Raw genomic sequence first — 12580 nt, 5'->3', positions numbered from 1 at the left:
TCAATAATATTTGCTTATTTTCTTCTTCCCATCTTCAATATCGTCTATAATGCTAGGACTTTAATGAGTTTTGACTGGGAAGGGTCCCTCGGGCCTTTCAACAAATGGAAGCCTGCTCCGAACAGAAATGTATCCACCACACCGGCTACCGACAGCATCTCTGATCCAAGCGGCTTGCGGCCATCGATTCAGCTTCGGGGGCGGTTACAGCACAGCTGATCAAGGGGGTCAGAAATCAGTAGCCTCAACTGTAGCTCTCCTGAAAAAGGAGCACATTACGTGCACCTCCACTCCGGGGAACCCACAGGCTCAAGAGCCCTGGTGAGCCATCTGGGAGGCGGGGAGGTAGCCCCTCCTACGGGGTGCTGACAAACAAGGGGAGATCGTAGACAAAACCTCAGACATTTCCCGTGGAGCCTACAGAAGTGCTGAGACGGGAGGCAGGAAACACAAAGAAAACCAAGGAATGAGGCTTGACACACCTGTGCCAGGGTCAGGAAGCCAGGGCGCTCTGTTGCCCCACTCGCTCCCCGGAGCTCCCGGCGTGCAAGCCCCCTTCGTCACCCCTCCCGCCGCCAGACAGCACGCAAAGCTCAGGGGGAGCTAAAACTGCCAAAATGATACATTCTTTTCGTGTTTTTTTCTCCTACAGCTGGAGAAGAACGTAAGCGTCGCTAGTATTTATCACAGCAACTGACACTGGCGCCCCCCCGTGGTACGTAAGTGAGCCGGCTCCAGGGCAAGCCGGGAACCTCAGCCTGCCTGCCCAGGCACCCCCTGGCCTTGGCATACCGCTGCTCACTGCCTGCTCCGGGGGTCCCCAGCTAAGGGCTCTCGTGCATCGCATTATTCAGTTTTTAGCTAAATCGTCCCTCACAACGTGGACAACAGGTTTTTTTTTTTTTTTTTTGGTAATCCATGCACAGAAACTGCTGATAGAAAACATGAGCAAATGAGAACGTGTCACAGCCAGCACATCTTACTCCAAGTAATGACAACCTAGTCATATCTGACAACAGTAATAATCGTTCTAATCAAAAGTATCTGAAATGCTCAAAGAGACAGCTGAAATATGAAATATGGAATTATACTTGCTATTGTTAATGATGAATTCTGCCTTGAGATATTAGCTAATGGGAACATGAAGTCTGCTCCTAGCGAGGCAATAAATGAGTTACTGTGGGAAAAATATTTAGAACAATGCCTGGCATATAATGAAAATCATATGACTGTTAGCTGTTATTATTTTAAAACGTTGCCTTTTCATCTTTATTGCCTTTAAATTATTTTTTAAATATTTAATATATTTTTATAATTGTACATTACATGGATATATAGCCATACAGTTATATAGCATTAAATGAACAAACATGTTGGGGGTACACGCTCATACACATGGTTTGGAGACTGCTACTCTAGAAATAGTCTTCTATGGAAATAAGTGGTTCTCCCCTTAGCTGTCTTCCCTGAAGTTACAAGTAATTCAGCTCATTTGACACTCATCTTCCCTTCCGTACACCAAATGGTTCTGGAATTTAGAGATCTAAGGAGGGGCTCTATCAATAACATGAAAAGAGGATCACAAAGTAGAAATCCCACTTTGAGTTAAAGCCCATGGTTGTGTTTACAGAACACAGGCTGTTCTTGCCTCTCTCCTTGCTCACTGCCAAAGGAAAAGGATTACTTATTTCCCATTGGGCAATCCCAGAGTTGCCATGTTCTTCTAATTCCCCACTCTAAGCTACTATATGGTTTGATTTCCATAGTTTCTGGCCAGTTTTCAAGGCCTCACAATGAAGATGATAATTCAGAATCTCGAGGATCTGTTTTAGGCATTTCATCCACAGGGTTTGGTTGAAATCTCCAGTTCCGATCCTCAGGGTAACACAGCAAAGGGAGAAAAGCAAGCCAATGACCAAGCAGACGCAGGAAATTTGAGTAACTTCATGCAAGTCATCCCCAGGGCTCACCCTCTATTGCTGTGCGCTTGGCATCAGGCCCTTGCAGCGTACTTTGTTTTTTACCATACCTCTTCTTGACTAAATTATTAAGATGTTTTGTTCCCCAGTAGAAAAGAATGCTTAATTTCATAGACTTAAAAATAAGGACCACTTCCTCCTCACGATATTATGATATGAAATGCAGATTTGTTTCAATCCCTCCACTTTATGAGCCAGTAAGATGCAGGACACATTTAGTAGTTTGGTTTTTGTTTTTAAATGGCAATTTAGTCCCTTTATTAAATTTTTATTTTTAAAAAGTTTTTATTTTAAAAATTTTATTCATGTATAATTGATTATATATTATATAATATATATAATTAATATACTCTGTTATATTCATTTCAGGTGCACAATATAGTGATGCAACAATTCTATACATTACTCAGTGCTCATCGTGACAAGTATACCCTTAATCCCCTTTATCTCTTTTATCCATCCCCCCACCCTCCTCTCCTCTGGCAACTACCAGTTTGTTCTCTGTACTTAAGAGTCTGTCTTTTTGTCTTTTTTGTTCATTTGTTTGGGTTCTTAAATTACACATGAGTGAAATCATAGAATATGTGTCTTGCTCTGACTTATTTCACTTAGCATTATACCCTCCAGATCCATCTATGTTGTTGCAAACGGCAAGATCTCACTCTGTCTTACGGCTAATACTCGCTTGTATTTATATACACATACATACTACATCTTCTTTACCCATTCATCTTATCAATACTTCCGTATCTTGGGCTGCTTCTGTATCTTGGCTATTGTAAATAACACTGCAATAAACATAGGGGTGCACAGATCTTTTCAAATTCAGGAGTTCATTTTTTTGGGGTAAATACCCAGGAGAATTATTGGATTATATGGTATTTCTATTTTTAATTTTTTGAGGAACCTCTATACTGTTTTCCACAGTGACTGCACCAATTTTCATTCCCATCAACAACGCATGAGGGTTTTTTTCTCCACATCCTTACCAACACTGGCTATTTCTTTTTCTTTTAGTCATTCTGTCCCATCTTTTTTTTTTTTTCATTCTGTCCCATCTTAAAAACATTATTAAATAAATATTAATTTCTGAGAGACAGGAAATATGTTTGTGACAGTGTTGGTTAAGTTGTATTGTGGTTTATTCTAGACTCAAAAATTACCTCAGAAATGTTCTCAAACTAATTTTTTTGCACATCAGTAATGCTCCCTAAATTAGGTTACGGTAAGGGGTGTCTGGGTGGTTCAGTCAGTTGAGCATCTGACTCTTGATTTCAGCTCAGGTCATGGTCTCAGGGTTGTGACGTCGGGCTCTGCGCTGGGCGGAGATTCTATCTCCCTCTGTCCCTTCCCTACTCAAAAAAAGATAGGTTACGGTAAAAACATAAGTAATGTGAAATAATACTGAAATGCAGCTGCAAACTCCACTATTAGAACAATAACAGATAACATCACTTCAACATTTACTACACGCAAGGTAGTATTCTAAGCACTTTTCATATTTTTTTTTCTTTAAAGATTTTATTTATTCAACAGAGAGGGAGATAGCCAGCGAGAGAGGGAACACAAGCAGGGGGAGTGGGAGAGGAAGAAGCAGGCTCATGGCGGAGCAGGGAGCCCGATGCAGGGCTCAATCCCAGGACCCTGGAATCACGCCCTGAGCCGAAGGCAGACACTCAAGGACTGAGCCACCCAGGCGCCCCACTTTTCATATTTTTAACTTAGTTCAAACAACCCTTTGAGGTAGGAGCTATTATCCCCAATGTACAGATGAGGAAACTGAGGCACTGAGAGGTCAACTCATTTGCACAAGGTAACTAATGTCTAGTAAGTGACAGCACAAGGATTCAAACTTAGACACATATTATTATCCAATCAGAAGGCTTTTTCTTTTTGCCATGGTTTCACGCAACAGTTTTTCCATAAGTTAGCAAGAAAAAATGGACTATTAAGGACAATAGGCGATAAACAATTTCATTTCCATTCTGTTCTTCACCTGAGTCAGTAAAAGCTGTTACCCAGTTTCTGAGCTGCAGGAGAAAGTGCTAAATAACTCCTAAATCAGGGGCATCTGGGTGGCTCGGTTGGTTGAACTCAGGTTCAGCTCCGGTCATGGTCCCAGGGACCTGAGATCAAGCCCCACATCGGGCTCCCTGCTCAGCGGGGAGTCTGCTTCTCCCTTTCCCTCTGCCCCTCCTCCCCACCTCTCTCTCAAACAAATAAATAAAATCTTTAAAAAACAAATAACTCCTAAATCAGGAGAGAAATCCTAATAGAAATGAGAAAATATTTAGCATCATATTATACTGAAATAATACACATCATTAGGAGCTATTCCTCCTTTATTCACCCTTTTCCAAGGAAATTTCTCTGCCACATTTCCCAACAGCTAATGGATAAAGAAGCAGCATGTCGTAAGAGACTAGATTGCCTCAGCTGACTCCAAGCTCCACACTTTATAGCTCTGTGCCTCCACTGTCTCATCAATAAAATAAAGATAATGATGGTACATACTTATGTGCACAGTACCAGGTTAAGTGAGTCAATATTGGGCAAAGGACTGAGGTCAGTATTGTGTCTGGCACATGAATGCTGAGTATTGTATTAAAGAAAAAGGAAGAAGAAAAATTCTCAAGAGGTTATCACTCTTGCCAATGTTCTTCCCGTCTAAAGATGTGGGGAAACGCAATTATAGTGAAACGAGGAAAATTTTCCATCTTAGCACCATTTATTTTCCTTTAGCCTTCAGGTGTGCCCCATTGGGAAAAATCTGTGGAATCAAGTTCAGGTTGCATTCCCAGCTACTATGGACATCCTGGTCAAGCCTGGTCTTCAGAGAAAACCAACACCCACTGAGGAGGGAACTGTAAAACCACTCTGACATCAGCCTGGTTCTAAAGTCACCCTTCCTCATCACTGGCAAGAGTTCAAGTTCCTGGAACCAAGAGAGAAGAGTTTTGAGAGAAACCACTGTGCTCCTGCTTCAGAAAATCTACGGGCATAAATAGAAAGGTTATGTTTTCTTGACTTGCACAAAACAAAGACCTTAACTGGAGGGAAAATTTAGAGTAGTACATACAATGAGAAAAATAAAAGGCTCCTGCCCTTGTTTTTTATAGCTGACATCATTTCAGGAAGCAGACTGCCAAAGGAGGGCCAAATATTCCAGAAGGGCTGGAATCATCAGCAACCTTCATTTAATGTTCTCGGGGGTGAACGAGTCCTTCTTAGAGAAAACAAATGAAAAGAATGGCAAATCTTCCATTCAAAGAATTGAAATAGCCCCTTCCCATTTCCCTTTTACCTCTCCCCACCCCAATTTGATCCTACTTGCCTTGAATTCCCACAGTTCTGTTCTATCCTCCAAAGAGAAAGATAATCAGCTTTCCTCTCCCCTGCTGATGAGCTTGGCCACAATGTGGACACAGCCATCTCCTGTTATTGTAATTAGACACTGAACTAACAGATACTGAAACCCCATACTTTGATGTGTTTTGACTAAATTAAACAGCACAAGGGTGCTCCTAAGGAAATAGACTTGGAATGCATGTATCCACACTCTAGTCTTAAGCCAGAAACAATCTGTTCCAAATAGGCAGTCAGATGGGGGGCAGGGGGGAACGTCCTGGTTATTGCCACCATGTCCCAAGTCCCACCTACACAACTCAGAGGACAAGAGCTTCTTCTCTTAATACTAAGACTCTAAGATGCCCTTAGGAGTGAACTTCTTCTCCCTCCTCAGAGAAGTCAGCTAGTATTTTCTTCTTTTTACCTCATTGCCAAAATGACCAGATACTTGGGAAATGAAAAGCAAAAGCTTTTACGAAAATTATGTTTTCCCTCTCAGGGGACCCTCAGTACGGCAGATAAAGACTACTTCAAATCTCCCAAAGCAGAGAAAAGCTAGTCATGGTGATTAGTTCCTACAAATCGTGATCTGGTTCATTAAAATGCCTTCAGTGGGAGGCAAGTAGGAGGCTACTGGATAAGGTGTTGCCCTCAACAAGCTTACAGCATCTTTCCTAAGAGAAAATTCTCAGAGCGTCCTTTGGAAATGCTAGCATTTTAGGTTCCCTCTTTCTTAGCCACCCACCCAACGTCCCCAACTCATCGGTGGCACCAGAATGTTAGGAGGCTTGCACATCGGCACAGAGACCTGTTCCTTACCAGCCTGCCTGAGGGATTTATGGCTCCTCACACGTAAACCACCCAATGGAGGCACAGGAAAATTCCACCCCGAACTTGTCATAGAAAATACCCTTCTCTACTCTATATCCTCTTCATCAGAGATCTCAAAATTTCTCTTCTTTTTCCTCAAAAAAGAAATATTTTCTTCATTTCACTATTTCATTCAATTCTAATTTTTAAAAAATCCATCTATTACTATTTTTGTAAGGGAGAACACTGAAATTCAACCATATCCCTTGCACTTCTTTAAGCTAAAATACTACAGTGCAGAACATTTTGAAATTTTTATTTGTATCTCTTTTAAGTTTTATGATTTCTTTCAGATCCTGCTTCTTTAGCTCCCAGTGTGTTGCTTTTATATGTAGATGGAATCTGAAATGAACTTGTGATTTCTTGTAAGTTGCTGCAGTCAAGACCTCAGCAAGTACTATAGGAAACAACACTCCTTCAGTAAATGCCTCATGGAAACCAGGAGAGGCCAAACATAGTTTATATTATTTTATCCACCAATTTTTTTAAAAGTTTGTTTTAAAATAAGAGGATTAACTATTGACTCCTTTGACTAAAAAGATTACTTGTCCAAATAGGATAAAATAATTTTCTATGAGTTGGCATGAGGGATGGATTAAAGTTCCCTTAAAATCTTTATACCAACTAATAATTATCCATAGGAGGAAAAAATCATCTTACTGCTACCCAGCTGCCCAAATGCCACTCAATATAAGAAATGTCATCATGTATAAACTGCAGGACATTTTAGGTTTTTTTTTTCAATTTCCAAGTAAGATGGTGATATTATACATGAAAGTTTTCTGGAAATATTTGACTTTACTAAGTTGATTGGTGATGAGAGGTCAAGAAAGGAGGGTAAAAAAATTTTTTAACATTTCATTTATTTATTTGAGAGAGAGAGCATGCACAAGCAAGGGGAGCACCAGAGGGAGAGGAACAAGCAGACTGTGCTGAACAAGGAGCCCAATGTGGGGCTCAAACTCACAATCCTGAGATCAAGACCTGAGCTGAGATCCAGAGTCAGATGCCTAACCAACTGAGTCACCCAGGTGCCCCCCTATTCACTTTTTTTTAAATGACAGCTCAAATGTCACCTTCTCCAGGAATCATTCTGTAATCTGACCCATTCCCTCTCCTCTGCTGTTTCACAAACGACTGGTTGCCCGTGTGAGTCAGGCTTCCAAATAACCTGGATTTTTAAAATCTTTCTCCTAAAACTCACTCCACTGTATTGCTGCTGATTTTTGACTCTTTTGCCTTCCTCAACTCAGCTCTAGGAGGAGGACTGGAACTGTACTGAGCTCATCTGACTGTACTGAGTCCCAAGGCAGACTCAGTGCTCAATACATGTTTGGTAGTGAAGGAACAGACGCACAGAGAGGGGAAGGGGCAGAGCCACCTCACTTGTCCCCTGCAGATGAGTTCTGCTGCACTCTATACTGTCACCACCCGTTCTAAGCACCACCATATTTGAGTTAAGGGATGTCTTCTAAATGGGAAAAGTCACTGGCTTCTTTTAAGCAGTATATCCAGCACGGCCTGTTCCAAACTGTTCATTCAGAGCAGAAGCCAAAGTCCTGATAACAGCCTTCCAGGTCCTGCCAGATGGCCTCACCCCACTCTCACTGCCTTTCTGACAACATCTCCCCAATCCTGACTTCTCTCTCTGCTCTAGCCACATGGGCCTCCTTGCTGATTCTTGAGAACACTGTTCCTGCCTCAGGGTCCTTACAGTTGTCTAGAACGTCAGAAAGCTCTTCCTCCCAATAGCTGCACTTCCCAGTCTGTGCCCGAACATCACCTTCTTAGTGGTACCTTCTTCTTCTTCTTTTTTTTCATATTTTATTTATTTGTCCAGGGTGGGGGGGCGGAGCGCAAAGGAAGGGGGAGCGGCAGGCAGAGGGCGAAGCAGACTCCACGCTGAGCAAAGAACTGTTGCGGGACTTGATCCCAGGACCCTGGGATCATGACCTGAGCCGAAGGCAGAGGCTTAACCCACTGAGCCAGCCAGGCGCCCCTAGTGGCACCTTCTCTAACCACCCGTGCACTTCACACTTATACATGCCTGCATCTCTGCCTTGTTCTTCTCCATAGCGTTTAGCATCTGCCATGGGGTACATGTTAATTGTTGGTCTCCCTCAAGGGATGTAAGCTCCCTGTGGGTAAGGACTTTTGTCGCTTTTATTCCCTGCCAAATCCTCAGTATCTAGTTCCTGATACACACGAGGGCTCATGGGTTTACCTGGCACGCAAGTCAAGCTTTTCGAGCTTTTAAAAAGTAGTGCAAACAACAACCTAACAGACCGCCTAATTTAAAAACAGACAAAGGGCTCAAATATAGAATAAATAAATATTGAATAAAGAACACTTGATGTTTCTTTTAAGAAGATATATCTGGCCAATAAGCACATAAAAAGATGTTCCACATTACTAATCATTAGGGAAATACAAAACCACAGTGAGATACCACTTCACATCCATTAGGATGGCTACTTAAAAAAACAAAACAAAACAAAACGCAACAAAAAAAACCACACCAGAAATCAACAAGTGTTGGCAAGAATGGGGAGAAACTGGAACTCTGTGCACTGCTGGTCATAACGGAAAATGACGCAGCTGCTGTAGAAAACAGTTTGGCAGTTCCGCAAAAAATTAAACAGAATTAGCATATCATTCAGCAATTCCACTCTGGCCACAAATCCAAAAGAATCAAAAACAGGGACTGACAGATATCTGTAGACCATGTTTATAGCAATATTATTCACTATAGTCAGAAGACAGAAGTGTCCATCGATGGACAAACTGATACAATAATGTGTACATGTAACAATGGAATATTAGTCTTAATAAAGAATGAAATCTGACACATTTTACAACATGGATGAACCCTGAAGACATTATAAGTGAAATAAACCAGACACAAAATGACAAATATCGTATGATTCCACTTATATGAGGTACCTAGAGTAGTCAAATTCATAGAGACGAAAAGTAGAATAGTAACTGCCAGGGGCTGGGGGTAGGGACTAATGGGGGTTAGGGTTTCATAGGTACAGAGTTTCAATTTCAGAAAAAGTTCTGGAGAAGGATGGCAGTAATGGTAACAATGTGTGTGATGGTTAAATTGGTTAAAATGGTAAATTGTATGTTATGTATAATTTCCCACAATTGAAAAGAGGCAGCACAGCTCTTGCCTTAAACTCTAATAAAAAGCCTAATATGTAAGGCAGATAAAAGGGAGGTAGCCGCAGCTGAAGCAGGAAACAGAGGGGTGGGATGTGTCCACTCTGCTTGGCACCTCCTCGCTGCCTCCTGGAACAAGGACCCCACAGAGAATCAGAACGATCACAGGGGAGAGTCACGGCTCCATGCTAAAGGACTTAGGCACTGGTTTCACTGTTCTTTTTTTTTTTTTTTTTAAGATTTATTCATTTATTTATAAGAGGGGGTGGGGCCTCAAGGGGAAGAGGGAAGGGAGAATCTTTTTTTTTTTTTTTTGAGATTTTTAAAAATGTATTTATTTGAGAGACAGCAAGAGAAAGAGAGGGGGTGGTGAGGGGCAGAGGGAGAAGCAGACCCCCCACTAAGCAGGGAGCCCACACGGGGCTCAGTCCCAGGACCCTGGGATCATGACCTGAGCCGAAGGCAGACACTTAACTAACTGAGCCACCCAGGCGCCCTGGAGAGGGAGAATCTTAGGCAGGCTCTATGCTCAGTGGGGAGCCCGACTCCGGGCTCGATCTAAAGACCCTGAGATCACGACCTGAGCCAAAACCAAGAGGCAGACACTTAACTGACTGAGCCACCGAGGTACCCCTGGTTTCACTGTTGTTAAACAAGGACGTTAAAAAGTTACTCCTGGCCTTACTTGTAGGAGGAACTTAGCAACAAGGAAAAATGACATCAACTGGCCTTGGGCCAAATGTCAATGCTGACTAATTTTTACAGAAATCACTTCACATCCGGTGGCAGGGGAGAGCTATCAGGGCAAAGAGCAACATGAAGTCACTGGCACCCAGATTTAATTATCATCAATAGCTCACATGCTCTGAGCCCTTTTCCCTAATAACACAGTCCTTGAAACAATCCTGTCAAATAGGCATGAAGGAAAATTGTGTGATCTCTCATTTACAAATGGATAAAGATACAAAATTCAGTGGACATTATCCACAGAGAATCCCGAAAGTGGGACTGACTTTAGAATAACAACTGCTCACATTTATCAAGGATTTATTAATTTATTAATTAAGACAGTGGCTCAACATTTCCATGGACAACGGATGTCATACTTCCAACCATTCTTTTCCTACTACACCTGGTAAGAGTAACTATTATTATTCCTTTTTCTAGGGAACTAAGGCTCAAAGAATAACTATCCTAAGATTAACTAGTTTAATGAATGGTGGACTGTGATGGATTGCTCTGAAGCCTGCTATCCCAGAGCCTGTGCACTTAACCATTATGAGTCTGTACCGCCCGTCTGAGTCCTTGACCGCGGCTCTTTGGGAAAAGCCCAGTCAGCGCTTCCTTCAGCCTTGAACACAAGTGCAACTGTGAGTCTCCACAGGTCACTGTGTTTCTAAGCTGAACTAGTACGAACAAAATAAATCAGTGGTCTTAGTCCCTGTGCATAAATGCAATGAGATACTATTTCTTACACTGAGAAAAGATTTCTGGGTCCTTTACAATTCTATAAAAATGTATATACAAAAATATCCTCAAGATTATTAGAATAAAAAGTCACATTTGGATCATCTCATTCAATGTTTGTTTTCTGTAAGCTAACCAATCTGCTGGTGGCCAGAGTACCGATTAGTCCCTATACTTTTCTGAGTGTTTCTTCAGAACTTTCTGAGGATGTCTGCTTTCTTCTCCAGAAACTGAAGAGAGAAGAAAAGCTTTGTGGTTTGTCAACAGGGCATTGAGCCTGCAGGGCTGCCCCATGGGATGCAAGGGCGTTTTGGGCCAAGTGGAAACAAGGATTAATTTGGAAGACATCAGGCAGAGGCTCCCACTGGACAACTCTAACAGACAGGCAAGTGGAAGAAAGGGGCAACGCCATGGCAGGGCTGTAAGCCAATGGTGAGTGTTCCTTCCTTACTTCGAGAGAAGCTTCCGGAGACCATCTCCTTCACAAAAATCTTACAGTGGCTCCTGTACAACCACCAAACAATAATATACATACATATATATATATATATATATATATATATATATATATAGTATCTCAACAAAACCTATATATGATATGGGTTAGGTTATAAGAACCTAATAAACACCAGCTCTTCACACATGTGTCACCTCCAGTTTTGACTGCGTGATACCCTGAGTACAGACAGGCCGCTCCACTGACTCTGGGCACATTGCTTTTTTCTCTCCCATTACAGACGGGATTCAGCTCTAGCACCTCACCGGGGGCCCAAGTGCCCCTGTGCCTCTCACCTGAGACCTGGGGGTGAAGGAGGGTCTTACCGAGTTCTCCTTCAGCTGCAGCCCCTCCCCATTGGGAAGGGAGGACCGTCGCTTAGCCGAGTTCCTGTTTGGGGTTGAGGTAATGGCCCCTGCTTTCTTCTTCACAGTGAGGACCTCACAGCTGGCTTGGTCTTCATTATGTGTGCTCTTCCCGGCATTGATAACCCTGCAGAAGAAGCCAGGAGAGTGGTCAGACGGTGAGTTCTGGGAAGCTCAGAGCTCAGTCTCAAGGGTCAGCCCAGGCAGTCTCCACAACTGGCACAAAACTAAAGCCCAACCTAGTGCATAGGACCCCGTGCTCTTGGTATTTTATGTTCCCGAGTAAACGAATTTTTCTAAAATGGAATTATATTAGTACATATTAAAGCATTTCCTAAAACACCAGGTGAGCCCAGCTCACCTTTCCAGGTGTCTGACAGGTGTGAGCAACCCCACCAACCCATTTTGGTCCAAACACAGGAGACAATCACTCTTTTGGCGATTACCATGAAGATCGATGGGCAGGCTGGGGGGATTCTGCTGATAAAGAGCAAACCCCCCATCAGTCTTACCAAAGAACAAGGCAGTGCGGTAATTTACAGCACATTGTAAAATCCAAGAGAACAGAGAGCCACATTTCACTACCGCCGTGCCCACTTTGACTTTACTCACAGAGAAGTGAGTGCATCAAAGGTGTGTTCTTTTTAAATTATCTTTAATCCTTCATTTTTTCTCCCCTAGAATAATATTCATGACATTGCCCAATTACACTAGGCTACAGGACGCTCTAATTTGGATATGTGAGCCTTTGATACTATAGCATGTTGATAATGCTTTGGCTTAATTGCTAAACGTTATCGGCACAGGAACGCCTTAGAAGAACACGCCACATCATTCATCTACCTCTTCTGTATCAGGTGACTGCAGGTGAACTCTTGGGTTTCACCATC

The 12580-nt window shown here is 42.4% G+C and overlaps 1 protein-coding gene across 1 annotated transcript in view; it reads right to left on the bottom strand.

Annotated features, from left to right (window-relative positions):
- The window catches only part of PPM1H (protein phosphatase, Mg2+/Mn2+ dependent 1H), a 240073-nt gene that overhangs the window by 134775 nt on the left and 92718 nt on the right, over positions 1-12580 (bottom strand). The window contains exon 2 of the mRNA XM_026500121.4: positions 11652-11817. Coding sequence (XP_026355906.1) covers positions 11652-11817 — 166 coding nt within the window. The remainder of the gene's footprint in view (positions 1-11651; positions 11818-12580) is intronic.

Source organism: Ursus arctos, unplaced genomic scaffold, assembly GCF_023065955.2.
Source record: "Ursus arctos isolate Adak ecotype North America unplaced genomic scaffold, UrsArc2.0 scaffold_21, whole genome shotgun sequence".
NCBI classification, from domain to species: Eukaryota; Metazoa; Chordata; class Mammalia; order Carnivora; family Ursidae; genus Ursus; species Ursus arctos.
The sequence above is the reverse complement of the archived record's forward strand: the minus strand, read 5'-3'. Positions and strand labels throughout refer to the sequence as shown.